The following is a 20951-nucleotide window of genomic DNA, read 5'->3' on the forward strand; positions in this document are numbered from 1 at the left end:
ATGCCATCCAGTATCGTGGACTCGCTCTCTCTCGTTTCACACAAACGCAGCGGCTGCCATTTTGTTTAGTACACTGTTGGATTATAAAATATAACAGACATGATTTTAAAACGGTTTAATCTGAAATCAATATCTCTAATCCCCATAAATATTTATGTGGCGAAATTCTGTGTAATAAGCGTTATCCCCCCAGTGGGCATTTGATGTCAATTTAACATCAAAATGACATCAAACATTGACGTCAAAATTACGTCACGAAATAGGTCAAAAATGAAAGTCAAATTGACGTCAAAGTGACAACGTCAATTTGATGTCAAGATTTTGACCTCTGCCGATGTCATTTTGATGTCATGCTGTTTGCATTTGATGCCAATTCAACATTTATTTGACGTCAAGATGTCATGATGTTGATGTCATTTTAATGCTATTTTGATGTCATTCAATATCAAGCTTCAATATCAATTCAACATAAATGTGACATCAAACATTGATGTCAAAATTACATCAATTTATTGACATATTTTGATATCATTTCAATGCCAAGCATCACTCAATTCCAACCTTAATGTACAATGACTGACAACATACACATACTTTGAGATCTGATATGTTTTTATTTTATTTTTTTGAGCAGTGTAATACAGCTTTGGGTTCAGACCTCCAGGGCTCTCAAGTGCCTGTAAAAGGGAACAAGAGAACAAGAAAGCAAACATTAAAATGGGGCCTTTCCATTAACATAACTAACGCTTAGTACCCATCAGTAGTAGGCTACTCTACAATATATAGACAACTAAAGATAATCCACATTATAGCCTAATCACATGCAGTAGTCAGAGGTCCAGATGTGTACTAATATATGAAAACTTTTGTTAATATCTGAACTTTTGTTAATATCTGTTAATAGTGTCATATGTCAGGATCTCATTTCACTGCTAGTAATCAGTCCACATTTTGTACTGAATTGTAGAATGTGAATATTCATTCAAAGCCAGAGAGCAGCGATATCAAAACATCACATTCGTCCGAGCTCTTCCCTATGTAGGCTATTGGTGTCTCATTTCCATGGAGAATATTTTTACCCCTATATCTTTCCACTCTGTTTCGAAGGATACTGTGTAGGGGTAAAATTAAGGGGAAGGGTAAAAACAGAGAAATGGGATTGGGCCTAGATCTACATTGTTTGCAGCAGCTCCTACCTTCCGGCGTCCAGTGCCCCCTCTTCTGTCCGGTGCAGCGCTCAAATGGTTGGCCGTAAGGCCATCCTTAAAAATATTTTGGTTTGCAGTAACAGCAAAAAAAAAAAAAAAAAAGGGTCGGTAGGTAGGTCTATATTTTTTTTTTTTCAAGATTCAATGTAAAAAAAAAGGATAATTTTGGTCATGGTGATTAGGTCGGTATGAATTTAAACAAATTTGCATATCGTGACGTCACTGACTGGGTCTTCAACCCCCATGCCTTCGGGCGCACCATTGCGAACCTCATTCTGATACAGGTTATAGACCACAAACAATTTGAAATCTTTGTAAAAAAAAAACATATTTATTGCATTAATTCCAGCTGCATTCATTTGGAAAAAAATAGGCAGAATAAAAAAAAAAAAAAAAAAGGAGCCACTAGATTTCATTGAAAGTGGATTTTCAGAGGGAAACAAATAAATTAAAATGACTAATCTCACCAGCGCCGCACCGACCAATAAAACAGCGCGTTTGGCACCATTCGTTTACATTTGACCCATACTGTTACAAGCCCCCTTTCTGGTCTAGGGGCAGGAAAGGAGGGTAACAAAAAGTTGCAGGGAGAGAGTGAGAGATTTGACCCATAAACATCTGCTATTATTAACGGAAATCAGTGTGGTCAAATAGCTAGGCGCATTGTAGGAAACTATAGGCCGATTAAGTAGTCCTGACATATTATGGAATGGTCGATTTTCTTTTGTGCAATTTAGTACATTTCGGTATGGGATGTGCTGTTTTATTGGTCAGCGTGGCGCTGGTGAGATTAGTTCCCGCCGCTCTGACCATTGGCTGGCGCAAGCAAACACTTCTCTCTGCGCTGTCGAGTCTGTCGCGCTCGCGCGTCTCGGTCCATTGAGCCACGCAGATTACAAGTCAGCGCAGCGCGAACTCTGTAACACACCGCGCTGTTTCATCCCCCTTTTGGTGTGTTTGGCTTCCCACACTTATGTGTGTTTGTTTGTCAGAGCCTGCAGTTGCTGTGTGACGTGCGTTCGCGGTGGGCATGTCATGACGAGCTGGACGCGCTCCGAGGAAAGGCCGTTAACATCGATTCCCTATTTGAATTTCGAATAATGAGCGACTAAATGTAGGCTCATACAGACGTATTTCACAAGCAGCCGCGCCGCAGCCATCATCACCGAGCGCGAACCATTGACAGTGAATGAAACGAAGCGAACGCACAGGCCATAGTGTGACATGCGTAAACCAATGGTGTAAACATAATCATAATAGATGACGCCACGGGTTTTTATTTAAAAGAAAGAACGTAGCCTACGCAATTTATATTCACAATACTTACTATAATAAATGTATATTATTTTATTGCATTTGTATTAGTTGTTTGAAGAGTAAAAAAAAAAATCGGTCGGTCTTAATGCAAGTTTACAACCGGCAAGTCGGTCGGACTAAAAGGGGAAAAAAATAAAAAATTGGGTCGGTCCTAATTTGACAGGGTCGGTCGGGTTACGGCAAACAAGAATATTTTTAAGGATGGCCTAAGGCTACCAATGGAAGCTTCTGTGATGCCGGGTTGTAACTTCTGGATGGCACCTGAAAAATGTAACAGCAATTGCCATTTATCTTGCACATACTGATCAAAATAAAAATCATGTAGAGAATAGAGCTATAGGTGGTGTAGGTGCACAAATAGAAAATATAATTACCTATTGTGACCTTATAAAGTTCCATTCTTCTGAAAGGCAGCTTGTCACCAGTCCCATCCATGTTCATTATAGACATGAGGCGATTTGTGAGCACTCTGTCAATCAAAATGGGAATAAACAAAGTTATACATGCTGTACAGCAAGAAATGTGAAATAATGTCAGGGCTCACAAAATCGTTAGCCCGACGTCCCGGGGCTATTGTGTTTTCCAGTCGGGCTACCAAAATGCATAACTGGCCTGTCCGACGGACTATCTGAAATAGTGTAATCAAATTCCCCTAAACTTCTGCCTCGCCCCCTAAAAATTTGTGATTAATTGTAAACTACAAACATTCGTGTTCGCTTCAGTCTTGTTATAATCAGATTCAGTGTGTTCTTCATATTCAATCCGCAGATGTTGGCGTACTCATTTAAGAATATTAAATACATTTTTAGATATTAACAGCACAACTTCAGAGACTGACCTTTTCATCACAATGTTGACATTTTCCCGCAGGGTAGCTGCACCAATTTGACATCGGATCTGTCTGAAGGAATAATTTAGCAAATATGCAGAAATGTATGAGGTACAAGAATATGTGAATACGATATTGTATGTGTAATAATTACATCTGTTAGCAAAAGTTTGTTTTACTTTTTCATAGTAACCTACCATGAGTTTTCGTTTTTTCTCGCTGGTTAGCTGTCTGTTAAGCTGTTGAAGCGGAGTCGCTTTTGGAACTCTGAATGTCAGACCAAAGAGAGCAATATTACAATATTATATTCTGTACAATCATTTTTTTATTATTGCATTTAAAAAAAATAATAATTCAATGCAGCAGCTATTTTTGTTAAGAACACACTTACTTTTCTCTTCCATTGGGAAAGGATTATGTAAAAAGGTCAAGGGAGTATATGGCTACCAACTTACCTCTTATTCAAATCTGTTACAGATCTGGTGCTGGTACGCTGAAAAAAATTGATAACATTTCACATGCTTAGGATATCATTTTAAACTCATTGTTAATTTGTCAACTCCTTATTAAAATAAACATTTCTTTAAAATAATTACAATTCAAGAGTAATTAGTCATAATATGGATATTTTATTACCACTACAAGAACATACATTTTTCAAGATTATTCGCATAGACTTGGCAATGTTTCCCAATGTTTTATGGTCTCTGTGAACCGGATCGCAAAATATAGCCTATGTAACTTTTATGTAACAAATTCGAATCTAAAGTAAATATCGTCGGTTTGGCCTCAGAAAACCAGTAAAATCTACATTTTTCCACACTTACACACACACAATGTTAAAATCATACGATGGCAGACAGGAAGACACTTCTTCCATACCAGAATGTAAACGTTACAGTTAAGCTAACCTCAGGTCAAATTAGCTAGCTAACTCGCTCTGGTAAAGGCTTTGAAATTATTCGACATAATTCTGAAAATTACACCCATTAAGATTAAGTAGCCTGTGTATAATATGGTGTATTAACATAATAACAACAATAGCATGCTAGCTGGTTACTTACCAGGATTTGAAAGAGAAGGATTTTTTGAAATTGAAATTGACGATCTCTTCTCTGGCAGTTGAGCAGACGTGTGAGGGCGGTTATGCAGATCTTCTACTTTTCCGCGCGATATGGCCAGGATGTGACGTCTTTTTGTAGTCAATTTGTAGTCGATGATGATTATTTTAAAAATCAGCTTCAATGTCAGATTAAATGTACCTTTTATAGTATATGCAATTATAGTGTCTGCTGTCATTTTAATCGTGAACTGAATATAAACTTGCTAGGATTTAAATAAAATAAAAACGCAAAATACCTATAAGCCTACAACTTTCAAGATCATTCAGGCGAGGTCTTTTAGATGTTGAAAATTAGTCGCATTGATTTACAGTGAGTAATAAATATACTTTTTCAGACATTGTTTTGATATACATTTCACATCATATTGACGTTTTATTTCCTGACGTCAAATCAACATCGATTTAATGTCAATGATATTGACCTGAGATGTAGGGACCAGAAAAAACATGTCAGATTGATACCTTTGTTTGGCCTCTTTACAACCACAAGGAAATAATTACAAAATATAATGAAAATGTGCATATTCATGCATGTTATACATGGTGGTCAAAATCTTGACTATTTATTGATGTCAAATTGACGTCAAGGTGCCCGCTGGGCCGTCTCTCTGAAATGTCCGTCTAGTTTGAACTTGACTCAGATCAATATTTTGTGTCTAATTATTTACTTACGTGGCAAATAGCCGTGTAATAATAATAATGTACACCCATCCAGTTGTTATCTGAGAACCCCTGACAGGGTGATGAGGACCCCGACGCGATGGGACATTATCCCTTACATAAACTTTACATAAATTATCGTTTGTTCCTCAAATAAATTTAACATCTGACCTGAGAACTCTTGGAAAACAGCACACAAATCATATGGACCAGTTTTATGCGACCTTTATGGTCATTTTTGAAACTCAACAGTGTCTGTCAGCATCTAATTTCATTTGACAGAAAATAGCAGAAATTTAATCAATTTTGAAACGACATCGTCACTTTGCTAGCTGGGTGAAACAATAGATGCTGGGAGAAACGGTTCATTCTTAATTGGATGGAGCCTTTTTTTCTATCAAACCTTTGTTGGATAAAATACTGAGCTAATCACAATGCATTCCGGGATTGCAGAAACATGCAACGCTGCCAAAATGGCCAAAACAAAGCATTTATCTGCCTACTGCATTGCCAATGATGCTTTCAAGGTAGACGCTCAATAGAATTTGAAAGAGAGCCGCGGCATTAGCATCAAGTAGCTCAACCTGGCACTGCTCACTCAACCCATCTATCATGATTTCAAGATGCATGCAAATGTTTGATACAGACAACAAACCATCTTTTAAAGCACAACCAATTCACAATGCATCTGGCGGAGGTAAAAACAAAGAAAACATGCAATTTGCATGAGAAATCTCATGTTTTTTATTAACAAGAGCGCAGCAGCCACACCTGAAGACCATCGCTCACTCCTATCCGCACCTGTGCGCTCCAAACAACACCAACACTGCTGCGAAATGAGGACAAATAGAGCCCAAAACATGCTTTTGTGCTCAATTCTTCTGCCATGTGAGATAGTTCATTAGCCAGTAACAGTAGGCTGTTTATGGAAGACAAATGTAGTAACTTGGAGCATTTTGAGCATTGTTTCTGTTTTATACTCTAGCATAACCTAAGCTTGAGTTTACCGCATTTCAGTGGATTTTCATCAGCTAACCGTAAAGAATAAACGCTCGACCCGTCACAGGTTTTCATAAATGTTTGATGCAGATGTCGACTGTAGCGTTTAACTGCATTAAAGCGTCGCATGGTTTATGTGGTTGCCATGCAGATACAAAGTCACCCCTGAGAAATAAAGACTGATTAGATTTAATGGTGCAGTTTGTGTTAGAAGGGGCAAAGGAAGGACAAGAGCGCGAGAGGACGGCGGAGGGAGGAAACCAGAGAGACTTTGATCTGAAGAAATTCCCAAAGTGTTCTGGAGGCGAGTTTCTTCAAAAGTCGCCAAGGTGACCCGTTTCAGTGCTCCTGCGCACACACACACACACACACACACACTCGCTCTCCCTCGTGCTGGAATGACTGGCGCTGGTCTCGGGGCAGAAGTCTGGACACGTCAGATTAAGCAGGTCACTTACCCGGAGTCCTTTCACAAACACCCTCCAGAGAAACAGAGAGAGACAAAGAGACACAGGCCAGAAGAAAGAGCCAGAGAGGCAGGAGCTGTGGATGTTTATTCGGTAGATAAATAGTTTTTAAAGGGACAGCTCATAAAATAAAAAAATAATTTACTCACCCTAGCCTGGAACATGCTGCTCTTTTCTATTCAATGAAAGTGAAGGGATAGATGCTGTCAAGCTCCAAAAATACATACAAATATTACAAATACGTATTATAAAGAGGACCTATTATGCTCTTTCACAAAGTCTTGATTTCGTTTTTGGTCTCTACTAGAATAGGTTTTTGATGCTTGAATGTTAAAAAAAAAATGTTCCTATGTTTGACATTGTTGCGGCTCCTCTCTTCCCAGTCTGTCAGTAACGCTCTGTTTAGTTCCTGTCTCTATAAAGCCCCTCCCTCTGAAAAGCACACTGTGCTCTGATTGGTCGGCTGGATTAGTGTGTTGTGATTGGTCGAGCGCTTCGAGTGTGTTTGGGAAATGTACCGCCCCTTACCATAACCACCAGTTTAACACACTACTAACTAACTCAACCAGGCCCCGCCCCTTTATTCTGCGTATGAATTTTTTAAATGAGGAATATTGTGATGTGTTTGTTCCCGGAAGAAACTCAAGACTACAATGAAGGCGTTTCAGGAGTTCAGAAACACTGAAACTGATATAGAGAAGAACTCCCGCTGGAGGGACTTTGAGCTCAAACTGCAACATTACACACTAAAGAAAGTTAATAAACATAATATGTCCCCTTTAATAGTGGTCAATAAGCCTCAGAGTCAGAATATTTGTTTTCTATAGTTTTCTCGAAGCCACAAGATAGCTTTGTATGGCAAACAGACCCAAAAGTTACTATTCTCAGCACAAATTTTATTTGCGGTTGGACACAAATGAACCCTATAAAGCCTACTGTTATCATATTTGATATGCACATTTCTAAGGCCTCAAAATGATCAAGATGATCAAAACTTTGCTGAAAAAACCTGTGGCACACAATCTACATGCCTTCAATCTGTCGTCTGATATATTTATCTAGAATAATTGTACGAACGTGCATCTGCAGCTTGTGTCTTTTTGCGGTGTAAAATCTTCACAAATTTTTATAAAGTAAACGTTAGAATAATTATATTGTTAGTAATACTTCAAAACACACATTTACTGGACTGAAGCAACTTTGGATTATAAAAATCATGTTAAAATATGATCAAATACGATTCATCAGGCCTTTAGTTGTTCATCTCTCAATCATAATTCTATTGCATTGCATAAAAACACAACACAAACTACAGAGCTACTAAGCATTTAAATATCTCCTAGCAATTTATCAGCAGATATAGAGTGACAAACTGATATTTATATGCATTTTATCTAAGTAGTCTGCTAAACTGTTATAAAGATCTCTTTGATTTACATTACACGCATGAGAAGTATCTTACTTTTTGGACTTATAAATAACATCTAAATTGCATATTTTTGCATTTAAAAAAATGTCAATATTATTTCATATGTTTGGCTTTACAGGGTTAGAAATATGGTATGTTCCTCACATAAATTTAACAAATGACCTAATGTGGACAGCTTTTGATTGACAGAAACTCTGTTTTACTGAACATACTGTTAAACATTTAAGTTTAAAAAGACATGAGGGTGAGTAAATGATGACGCCATGTTCATTTTTGTGTGAACTTTCTTGTTTCACATGCTATACTGTCACATTATTAGAGGAATGAAGGCGTTCTGATTAGCCTACAACAACTTGAGCTGAGTTTAGAAACACACAAACCGCAAATGAACCGAAGCAGAACACAGAGGCTTTGTTTTAATAGTTTGTCAAAAAACAAGTTACAGCGGGTCTGCTAATTATGAGCGTTAGCTGAACACGGCTTTGACGTTCCCAACCACAAACCAACTGACAACTAGCTCATTAAAACTCTCCCTAACAATTACACAACAACAACAGCGGCCCGCCGGCTGTTTTACGGCCGTTGCATGAGCAAGTGCACACGTGATCCGAGTGTGCTTGAAATTTTAATTAGGCAAAGCATGAAATATTTAAGAAAAAAACTCCCAAGCCATTCCCAGGCTCGTGTAAAAGCACTCGCAGCTCTTTTTCTGCCTTTTTTTCACGCGGCTGGAATGGGTTTTGACAAGAATCCTCAGATAATCTATTCCCTCAACAGATCCTCGGCTGTAATAATTAGGACACAAAGAAGAGAGGAAATTTTCACATGTCCTCATTACACTTAAATATCGGTCTTGTACTAGAGCTTCACACTTTGTCTATTTAGCTTTAGGAGCATTAGACTCCAGTTCACACGACACACACACACGGTGAACAAGTTTTACAGTAGAAAATGTTGCTGCACAAATTCGTGTTAAATATGACCTGATGGGCTCAGCACTTTTCACATTTCATAGTGCTTAATTGGCATAACAAAGAATACAATTACAATCTGATCTTAAGTTAATTTAAAATGGATTGAGAAATGTTCATTTAAAAGTGTATTAAACTGAATTACAAGGAAAGAGAAAACAATTAAATCAATGCAGCACTGTGTTTAATTGGAGAATGCAGAAAAAGAGATGTGTTTTAATTCGAGACGCCTGCATACATCATTACATTTAAAGTTTGGGGTCGGTAAGATTGTTTCTAAATGAAGTCTCTTCTGCTCATCAATGCTGCAAAAGAATACAGTAAAAACAGTAAAATTGTGAAATATTATTACGGTTTAAAATTACTGTTTTCTATGTGAATATACAGTAAAGTGTAATTTATTCCTGTGATCAAAGCTGAATTTTCAGCATCATTACTCCAGTCTTCAGTGTCACATGATCCTTCAGAAATCACTCTAATATGATGATTTGCTGCTCAGGAAACATTTCTGATTATTATCAATGTCAGAAACTGCTGTGTTACTAGAAACCGTGATATATGTTTTTCAGGAGAACAAAGAAACAGCATTTCTTTTTAATATAATTTTTTTTTGATCATTATGTCTTTACTGTCACTTTTAATCGATTTAATGCATCCTTGATGAATAAAAAAGAATTAAAAAAATGACGACAACATACTGAGCCCAAAGTTTTGAATGGTAGTCTATGAGACAAGATGCTACTGCACAAAAGAAACATGCTAAATCTGATTTTAAATTACATTTGACTATATATTCACATAGAAAATTGTTCTTTTAAATTATAACAATATGTCACGATATTGCTGTTTTTACTGTATTTTTAATGAAATAACTGCAGCCTTGGTGGGCAAAATAAAAAAATAAAAAAATCTTACTAACCCCAAAGTTTTGAAAGGTAGTGTATATTTCATTTGATTGATTTCTTTGTATTTGATAAAGTAAAACTAACACTATAAAACACTGAACGAGCCACATTTGAAGCAGTGGTAAATAGTCACTGTTACCATACAGACTATATGTTTTTTGTTTTCTCCATAATAACATGCACTGTCGAATCATTCACAATATGACAAGCTGGCCTTTAATGGGAAGGTAAATAGGGCCCATTTTAATTTCATGTTGACTTACTGACTTCAAAGCGCCATGAAATCAAAACTGACTATTGTTATTTTTATGGAATATTGCAGTAATTATTATAAATAATTTATCTGTGCACATCATTCTTTTTAAATTAATAAATGCCCAAAACATCTAGTACCCTACTTACGAAAATGTTGATTCCATTTGATTTTTTTTTATAAAAATAAACTATAGGGTAATGCAGCCAAAGTCAAATTATAAGAAACAGAAATGTTAATTTATTAGTTGGGTCTTAAGTTCAAGCTATTGCAGTCTGTTAGTTCACCTCACCTCCTGATCCGAGACGTTCTTTCTTTTTGCAACTTCATATTTATCACGTCTGTTCTCCGCCTCTTGTGTCTTCGGGTTCGAACTTTAAAACGTTAGTTGTCGATGTCGACTCGTCAGTGTCTGTGGGCCGTATGGTGTGACACAGCCACAATGCACTGAAGGACCGGTCCGGATTCGGAAAGACAAATGAATAGTTCATCGAGTCTCGAGTCTTCGGGTTCGGCCGGGTCCAAGTCTAGCCTCTATAAGACTGACAGGACGAACGAAAGACTCGGACCCGTCCCGAACCCGAAGACTCGAGAGAGATGAACTAATCATCTCTGTTTCCAGTACAGATTCAGAACCATAGATATCCATAATAAAGGCTAGATGTCTCGTCCGCGCTGCTGGCCAGTGAGGTCGACGTCCGCACCTGGCGGCCATCTTGTCACAGGCAGCTCGCTCACTCGTAACATTGTGTTTTAATGGCGCATGTACTTTTTAAATAACCATAACTTGCTCAATTTTCTACCGATTTTCAAACGGTTTGGTTTGTTATAAACGTCAGACATGTAGTTATGACACTGCAACACTTATTATTCTAAGTGTGCAGTCACTGCACACTTATGAATAATAAGTGTATCAATAAATAATCATCCAGAATTATAGCCACGTTAATAACGTTTGTAAGAAACCAAACCGTTTGTAAATCCGTCAAGATTTCGACGAGATAAGAGTATTGGTGTTCGTGCTGAACACTCATCTTACATCAGAGAGCCCGCCAGAAAGCTTGCCTGTGACAAGATGGCCGCCGGTAATGACGATAGAGACTCCGCTGTAAGACATCTAGCCTTTATTATGGATATCTATGTTCAAAAACTATATGTTGCGCAATGCGCATGCGCGGTCAACACAAAATGAACGAATCACTCTCTGAGACAACTCGGTAGTCCCGAGTCATATTAAAGATTTGTTCAAAATGAACGAATCGTTCATGAACGACACATCACGTCACAATAGGGAAGAAAAGATTCTCAACTTTGGTTTCATGCTGACTTTAATAAAGAGATCTGCTGATTTACAGCTCTCACCTGACCAGTGTCCCGTCGTGGCTCCGGATCGATCCGTACAGGTGTCGCTGACGGGAAGGAAGGCTGCCTCCCATCCTTTGGGAGCGTAGCGCCAGTTGTGTGACTCGAGGATGAGAACTCTCTGTGTGCCGTAAGCGATCATGAAGCAGTAAACCACGTGATGGAGCTGACAGCCGTATCCACAGCCCTTATTGATGTTGCACACCAACTTACGAGCTTTACTGCAATCCTGCGGGTTCTGATCCGGACAGACGACACACATGACAGATGCAACTCAAATTATGACTGCATTTTAGATCAAATGACTTTGTAGCAAAATGCAAACTTAAAAAGTTCCAAAATTATTTTTTCAATAGCAAGGTCACATTTATTACATACATAAATGACAGATTTTTTTCTATTAGATACATTCATATTTCAAATTAAATCTTTTGAACTTTGTTCATTAAAGAATAAAAAAGTGTATCATTGTTTCCAGAAAAATATGAAGCAGACAACAGTTTTCAACATTGATAATAATCAGAAATGTTTCTTGAGCATCAAATCATCATATTAGAGTGATTTCTGAAGGATCATGTGACACTGAGACTGGAGTAATGATGCTGAAAATAAATACAGCTTTGATCACTGGAATAAATTAGAGATTAAAATAAACTAAAATAGAAAATAGTTCATTTAATTGTAATAATATTTCACAATATTATTTTTTATTAAATAAATCCAGCATTGGTGAGTAGAAGAAACTTCTTTAAAAAAAAAATCGTACAGACCCCAAACTTTTGAACGGCATAGTGTAAATAATAAATAAGTCAAATAAAAAAATAAAATCCACGAATTATAAGAAAATAAAATGACAACGATGCTGAAGCTTCTTGCCCTGCTTGAAGGAGATTCCATATTAATGATAATTTTACAGCGCTTACAAAATCTGAAGTTAAAGTATTGGTCAGGAATTATGGTTATCCTGATACACATTTGTAAAAGATGAACAGATTCTGTGTGTCCGGCAAGGGAATTTCTGAGCTCACATTATTTCCCCTCAGAAATGCTTTTTCAGTTTTATTGTGCCATTAGAGGAAATGAGTTACGATAATCAAATCGTCTGGCGGCCCTTTCACGTTGGTGGAATGTATTTTTTGAGCGAAGGCAATATAGATTTCACTCTTAATTCAAATCCAATCCAGTTGGCACAGAGTTTGCTATGGCAGCAGATGAAGCACTCTCGTTTTAAAGTGCTGCCCTAGCAGAAAACACTCACAGACATGTGCTGTGCGCTTCTGTGATGCAGAGATGCTATGGAAATCAGTGATCAGAGAGGATTTGGTATAAAGCATGGTAGTGAATGATAACCAGATCATTCCTGCGGAGAGAAACAGACACCATGCTGGGTTGTGCTGGTCTAGACTGGTGGCTTACCATCTAAACCAACAGAAAAAAAACCTGCTAATTAGCAGCTATATTATTATCATGTTAAATAAAGTGGGATCTTTAATGATTCCTGATTTGACAAACTAGTGCTTCTTTGCAGAAAACAAATAATGCATGATCGAGGCATTAGTGTCAAAAGACTTTAAGATAAATCAGTAAAAGACTGACTTCACTTGATCTCACACTTTGGGTTTCGTTAGAGGCAGTTTGTAAAGAAAATCACAATCTCGAACGGCATCAATATTTCCTCTTACCAGTCGATCAAACTGAAGTGAAGTCACAGATTTCAGTATAAAGGGAAAGAAGGGGAATAAAGGAACAGAGGGATAGTAATACAGAAGAATCATATCAGAAAAAAGATATTTAATTCGTGTTGTTCAAATTAAATTTTTGATTAAATCTGAGAGCTGTCTCACTCCTCCATAGGCTTCTGAGGGATCGAAACTGGCCGGCCCAAAAGTTATTAAAGACATCCAAGTGACTACAGTGGCTCAATCTTAAGTTTATCAAGCGACGAGAATACTTTTTGTGCGCAAAAAACAAACAAAAATAACGACTTTATTCAACTATTCATTTCCTTCTCTGTGGGCCTCGAGTGAGTTCACGTAGTGGAACAGAATATAGTCGTTATTTTTGTTTGTTTTTTTGCGCACAAAAAGTATTCTCGTCGCTTGATAAACTTAAGGTTGAGCCACTGTAGTCACTCGGACTATTTTAACAATGTCTTTACTAACTTTCTGGGCCGGCAAGTTTCAATCCCTTAGAAGCCTATGGAGGAGTGATCCAGCTCTCAGTTTTAATAAAAAATATCTTAATTTGTGTTCCGAAGATGAACGAAAGTCTTACGGGGTTGGAACAACATGAGAGCGAGTAATTACTGACAGAGTTTTCATTTTGGGGTGAACTATCCCTTTAATGTCGAGCCCTGAGCGAGAGGACGCGTGTACTGTACCTGCAGGTATGAGATCCTGTTCTGCACCAGACGGGAAAGATCTCTGGCCTCCTTCTCTCTCCAATCCCCTGCTCCATCCGCCTGACTGAGGAGGTGCAGGTCTGTCATGATCGTTCTGACAGCATACAAACACACAGGAGAGAGTGTTAAACCTCCTCTATCATCATCTGACAATCCATTCATTACCAGTGCTGGTCATATGTAACCTGGATTACGCAATCAGATTAAAAAAATGACATGCATTTTTAAATACTCGGACTAAAGTTACTTTTTTATTGATTACATGATTAAATATTATTGGCAAAATGGTGGTGAATTATTTCTAATTCAGTTTTAAGTTTATTTGTCATGTATACATATGTCACTGACAATTTGTACATTCAAATGCTTAGTTTGAGGCTATAGTGCAATAATAATACAATACAATATTTAGAGGAAGGGGGGGGGTAGAAATTTAAAGTAAAGTATATATACTATATATGCAAAACAAATATATGTTTGTTGATTCCAAATCTAATCAATTATTACTATGTCTTTGGAAGGCTTTTGTTTTTTTAAACACATTAAAATGCACAAATTCATGCCATTTTTATGCAATTCCCAAAGGTTTTTGTCAGTCCAACCTCTTTGACGTTATATAGAGAATGGATTTTCTTTCTCTCTTTATTTTTATGGTACACGATTATTCAAATCAATGCGATCTTTTAATCTCAAAGTAATCAAAAAGTATGTGTAAGGGAATAGATTGTCACTTTCACTGCAGTGATGTTCTTCCTCAGTATGTTTGTCTTGCTTTCCAGTACAAATCAAGATACATTTACTTGAGAAGTGAAATTACTTCAATATTAAGTATTAAGTCTAAGTCAAAATTATGCAAGTTTAAGCTTAAAACAAGAACAATATCAGTATCACTATAATGCATTATAAAAGTATTTTTAAAGCATTGATTATGCCTTGTAAGGCACCTTAGTTATAATATTTAATGTGACACCTTCAGAAAGCATTATGCATGACACAACCAATTTCAGATGTAACAAGGAAGCTGTAAATGCATTTTAACTTTAATTACAATTGTTTATAAAAATTATATAATGCATTATAACGTACATTATGAATATGCATTATACATGAAGGCTTTAAGTAAAGGGTTACCAAAATATCTGCCAACGGGGTCAGAAAAACCAACTCTACTCACAGGGAAAACAGGATTTTTTTTCTGACCCCACTGGCTGGTATTTTTCTTGTTTTAAGCAAAAGCTCACTTCATTTTGATAAATTTTTCAAGTCATTTTGCTTCTCAAGTAATTGAATCTTGATTTAAGAATGTTTAGATATTTGTACTAGAAAACAAGACAGAAATACAGAGGAAGAAAATATTTTTTTGCAGTGTACAGAGTCAGACATGTAATTTGTCTCCAGTAACGGACTATAATTTGTAAGCACTACATCTACCCATCACTGTTGATTACTTACAGTACACATTTTGACCAAATCAGATCTCAAATCTCCTTAAACCGTCCTTCACGGTTGCATCCCGCTTGATCATTTTGAAAAAAACTATGAAATCAAAATAATCCAGTCAAACCAGAGATCTGATTATTGCTCTAATAGGGCTGCAGTTACAGCCTGTACACAATAAAATCACTGCCAGAGAGAGAAAAAAACACCCGTCCTTTTGTTTAACATTCGTCTTGATAAATTTTGCAGTATTTTAATGTTAACCGAGGAAAAGAACAGCGTGAACATTCAGCACAACATCTCCTTTTTTTGTTCGACAGAAGAAATAAAGTAACGAGTAAATGATGATCATTTCAATTTTTGGATGATCCATTCCTTTAAATCAACTTATTCCTCAAAAAGTGGGAGTTTAGACACTAGTAACACATCAACCAGTCATTTGCTAATTCAAACAGATGGGCATATGCTGAGTTTATGAGGAGTTTAATTATTACTTCATCAATGAGAGACTCCTCAGGGAGCCGTTCGCTCCAACACAGCACAGCATTAAATGTGCATCGAGCACTTCTCTTTGTGAAAACAGAGAAACAGGTGTGAATGTGCTGATTGACCGTCTGAGAGACGCCGAGATAATGAGATATTGACAGCGTCTCTCTCTGTAATTAGTCTAGCGGGTGATAACTCAAAATTAAGTGCTGCTATATTTCTATTGCACCACCATTAGCGTCTGGAGCCGTTTCCTAACGGTGAAACTAGAGACGCACATCAATTCTTCATCATCCATCTCATCAAAAAACAATTCTGAGTGTTATGAAACCCGTCGACAACATGCTCGACTCATATTTCAGAAGAAAACAAGAAATAAATGAAAATAATGTTTTGCTGAAAACCAATTTTAGGTTTAAGTTTTTTTTTGTTTTTTTTTGCATTTTGACAATTAATCATATAAATAGTATAGTTTTTACTGCTTCATTTTTTTGTGTGTGGAAACTGTGATACACTATCATTCAAAAGTCTGGGGTAAGAAAGGTTTAAAAAGAAAAATAAATTCATACTTTTATTCAGTGAGGATGCATTCAATTGATCAAAAGTGACAGTAAAGACATTCATGAGGATGCAAAAGATTTCTATTTCATATAAATGCTGTTCTTTTGAACTTTATGTTCTATAAAAAAGCAGTCCCTTAAGTAGCAAAGACTGTTTTTAACATTGATAATAATAATAAATTAACAGTGAGCACTATGATAATAATTAAGCAGCAATTAAGCATATTTCTGAAGGATCATGTGACACTGAATACTGGCATAATGAAAACACTTACAAAGTGTTTATTGTAATAATATTTCACAATATTACTGTATTTTTGTTTGGTGAGCAGAAGATACTTCTTCTGAAAAAACGTTTATAAATCTTAGTCCAAACATTTGATTGGTCAACTTTTTTGTAATTATTATTTTTCATAATGCTGATTCTTATTAAATTAGTGCAAGCCGGTCATGTTTGAGTCTATTTTTAATTAAAGACAATACAGAAAACACGTCGTTAATAAATACGTAACACATTCTTTCTCTCTTTTTTTTTTTTTTGCATTATATTAAAAATAATTCAGAGACTAAATGTGCTATTGTCACAATGCAAAAAAACAACAACAACCTTTAATCATATTCTTAATGCAAATGTAATGTAGTTTTGACCACGGGGCGAAACATGGTTTGAGAGATTCAACCTCTGAGAGTCACAAATGAGATAAGATCACAAATCTTGTTTCTTCAAGAAATAAGAAGGGTAAATGAGAGCAAATTAGGTCTCCTGTAGATTTCAGATGTGAAATGCATGTCATTTTTATTCCTCCTAAAGAATTAAAGCAATGAAACCCCTTTTTGGGTGGAAGCAAAAACATGCTGTTTTCATGCGTGTATCTTTAAATGCAAATGAGCTGTTGCTCCCCGCCCCCTTTCCAGAAGAGGGCGGAGCCTTTACAGCTCGTGCCTCAGATACGCCGGCAACAACAAACAAGATAAAAAAATTCAGTTTTGTTTGTTTGTTTTTGATTATCATCAGTATCATGGTCACGCTCAAGTGACATTGCAGTTCTTCGACATCATTAAAGTTGATCATTTGCATGCATTTTATAGCCATATCAGTTTAAAATGTTGATATGTGGTTTTCTGAGCGCACACATCCAAAGCATTCCTGAATGGGAGACCCTGTATTAGATTTATGGGGAAAATAATGGATGTGGATGGATTTTTACCATAACAGGGGGGTTGTGTACACACACATAATTACGTTAAAAAACAATCTTAAAAGTAATTTTTGCACAATAGGTCCCCTTTAAAGACAAAGTTGAACTGAATGAAGCAGAAGAGCAGCGGTGATAATAGCGCTATGCCTGACCTCTGTTGGTGACCCAGGTCCTGCAGGAGTGTCTCAGTGTGTTTCTGTCTGTCTGTCGGGTTGATGTGACTCAGCTTCTGGATCTCGCTTCGAATAAAATACCACAGCTCTTTCACTCCATTCTCCACCTTCCTCCGCAATTCTTCCTGTTCTCGACCCGGACCAACTGAGGAAGAGAATGAGAGATTCAAAAGTGCTCTAATTAAGGAATAAGGTCTGAGAGGACGTGATATAATGTGAAGATAAGTATCTAGTCTAGTATCTAGTTGAAGACTGCAGTTGACTTAGCAGCTATTACTGCTGACATATGTGCTTTATATGAAAAGATGGCAGGGAGATTTGTAACAGTGTGTGAGTTTTGAAGGAAATTGCACAAAAGGTTAGAGTTGCTGTCGATCTCCCCTACAGATTTAGACTGTCCTCTTTTTGATTCTGTTCTCATTCGTCTCTCACTCTGCTCGGTCTCCATCTTTGGCTCTTATGTAATACGTTCAGTTCAGTGCTTTTGGAGGAAAACCCTCCTGGGTATATTGCCAGCGGGACAGGTGACCCTGAATGAAAGATCTGTCCCGATCCCCAGTGAGCTGCCCTGCTGTATGCTGACTACATAGGCAGCATCCTAATGGAAATGAAACCTCAGAAGTAACTGCTCAATAGTGCTTCTCTCAGTTAGCATGTTGCCAATAACATGATACTCTAATAAGCATAAACAAATAAATGGCAATCTCAAATATTAGGTTAAATTATTTTTATTTGTTAATCAGTATTTATTTATAGCATTCACACTTTATTTATATAGTTCTGTGAAACAAATGTAAGAAGGAAAATGTGTGTGTGTGTGTGTATATATATATATATATATATATATATATATATATATATATATATATATATATTAGGGGTGACCCCGAATAGTCGAATATTTGAAGACTAAAATTTCATCTTTGAATATAATTTCATTATTTAATATTATGTACCTGTATTATTATTCTTTATTAGTATTCATAATCAGTTGCATTATCTTATGAAGTTTAAAATGCATGAGTTAGACTATAGAGTGCATGGACACATGTGTTTAAGGAACATGTATTCTGCTTGAAGGTATGAGTAAAATGTAATGTTCACTTATTCCAATGATGATTATACTTCAGATGAGTACAGTTGGTATGCTGTTTGCAAGAAAAGGAATGTTTCAACTGATGCAAATGTACCATTTGTATACCACTAATGTATACACTGAAGAAATAGTTTCTTAATGTGCATTAGGAGTGGATTGTACCATGTGCATATACATTCCATCGCCCTGTTTTAAGATCGTTTCTGATGAAATAGAACGGTTAAGATTAAAATTTGGACACGTGCTGCTGGCCCGAGAATTTTCGGTTTCTGTGGTTGCTCACACAAAAATCGCAGCAAAAGATGCTTTCCAACAGGTCTTATCGTAGTTTTTGTCCAAGTCAAGTCAATTGTAATTGAAACTTGCCGGCCCAGAAAGTTAGTAAAGACATCGTTAAAATAGTCCGAGTGACTACAGTGGCTCAACCTTAAGTTTATCAAGCGACGACACAAAAAACAAAAAACAAAGATAACGACTTTATTCAACTCTTCATCTTCTACTCTGTGGGCCTCGAGTGAGTTCACGTAGTGTAACAGCGCAGCGCTTCTGGGTTGTACGTCAGAACATAGGCTCACTATTGGCCAGCATCACACGCATCACACACACGACCAGCATAGGCCAATAGTGAGCCTATGTTCTGACGTACAACCCAGAAGTTACAATACGTGAACTCACTCGAGGCCCACACAGTAGAAGATGAAAGCAGTAGATGAGAAGGTATCCGGTTGTTAAGTCGTGACGTAACCACTCTCCGATAATACTGTTTCCGGGTCCTCTCTACCTACTTACCGCTTTCGCCCGAGTTTTAACATGCCGCAGTGCTGTGTCCCGTGTTGGAGTAAAAAAAAAAAAAAACTTTGTCATTCTACCACTTAATTATGCCACCTGAATGATGAGCTACACTGACCACTCTGTTGGAGTTAAAATAGTTTGAACCCTTTTTGACCGCCAAGGGTGCATCACTAAAGTAGGACGTGATCGTAAATAAATTAACAGGTTCCGCCATTGTTATTAGATCTGGACGAGCAGAGCGCTTGGACCCGGAAGATGCTAAACGTCACACGTGACGTCAGACTTAACAACCGAATATTCTCTTCTAATTTAATTCTGTAAATTAAATATCGATTCATTTTTGGTGCATCAATGTTGCGCTGTACTTCGAGCCTGCTCGCACAGGCAATTTAGCCGATTTAATTTGATTTGCATGTGAGATGCAAATCCTGTCTGCAGTTATTTATGTTTTATTGATCCGAAATGTTGTTATACATTTTCTTCTATATCTATGTATGATGTTCTGTACATCGCGGCTTTAAAATGTTAAAGCCCCCCCCCACACACATGATTCGACTATAGGCAAGACTTGACGATTCTGATTCGACTATGAAAATCCTTAGTCGAGGACACCCCTAATATATATATTTATACACACACACACACAAAAGTATCCTAAAATATATATACTGTATACACTCACCACCAGCCACTTCATTAGGTATCTATAACACCTGTTCAACTGCTTGTTAATGCAAATATATAATCAGCCAATCACATGGCAGCAACTCAAAGCATTTAGGAATGTAGACATGATGAAGACGTTCTGCTGAAGTTCAAACTGAGCATCAGAGTGAGGAAGAAAGTGATGTAAGTGACGTTGAACGTGGCATGTTTGTTGCTGGTCTGAGTGTTTCAGAAACTGCTGATCTTCTGCAGCTATATAACTATATAAACAAATGCTGTTTCAATAAGCACTATCACTATGGCTATAAATCTTCTCCGTGACTTCAGGTGCTGTGTATGTGGGCAGCTCACTAGGGTTTTCAAACACAGCTGGTTTATCCTCTAATCCGTCCTCTCATTACAGCAGAGGTGACCTGAGTGAGACACACAGCATCTATCGGTCCTTTTATAGGGGTCAGACCAAGCACGAGGAGAGAGAGACTCTTTAAGGATGAATCTTATACATCTGTGACCTCTGGCCCAGGGTGATGATAATGATGTTGGTAGTTATTTTTGGCAGATCCTGCAGCAAGGAAATTTCACCCATCCTGACCCTGATGATTATGCATGCAGAGACTT

At 37.1% G+C, this 20951-nt stretch overlaps 1 protein-coding gene and 1 long non-coding RNA gene across 3 annotated transcripts in view; both read right to left on the minus strand.

The window, feature by feature from the left end:
• The window catches only part of fut8b (fucosyltransferase 8b (alpha (1,6) fucosyltransferase)), an 84834-nt gene that overhangs the window by 39431 nt on the left and 24452 nt on the right, over positions 1–20951 (minus strand). The window contains exons 3-5 of the mRNA XM_056262861.1: positions 17759–17924; positions 13904–14018; positions 11524–11761 (exon numbers count right to left, since the gene is read on the minus strand). Of these exons, the coding sequence (XP_056118836.1) occupies positions 11524–11761; positions 13904–14018; positions 17759–17924 (519 nt within the window). The remainder of the gene's footprint in view (positions 1–11523; positions 11762–13903; positions 14019–17758; positions 17925–20951) is intronic.
• Positions 2733–3778, minus strand: LOC130096180 (uncharacterized). Of its 2 annotated transcripts, XR_008808180.1 has the most exons (5): positions 3746–3778; positions 3552–3621; positions 3364–3426; positions 2900–2994; positions 2733–2786 (listed from the first exon to the last, which is right to left on the minus strand). It is a non-coding gene; the product is annotated as an uncharacterized LOC130096180 (long non-coding RNA). The 2 variants fall into 2 exon arrangements; XR_008808179.1 differs by lacking the exon at positions 3746–3778 and having other exon boundaries at positions 3552–3654.

Source organism: Rhinichthys klamathensis, unplaced genomic scaffold (assembly GCF_029890125.1).
Source record: "Rhinichthys klamathensis goyatoka isolate OS25496 unplaced genomic scaffold, OSU_Roscu_1.1 h1tg000196l_1, whole genome shotgun sequence".
In the NCBI taxonomy this organism is placed as follows: domain Eukaryota; kingdom Metazoa; phylum Chordata; class Actinopteri; order Cypriniformes; family Leuciscidae; genus Rhinichthys; species Rhinichthys klamathensis.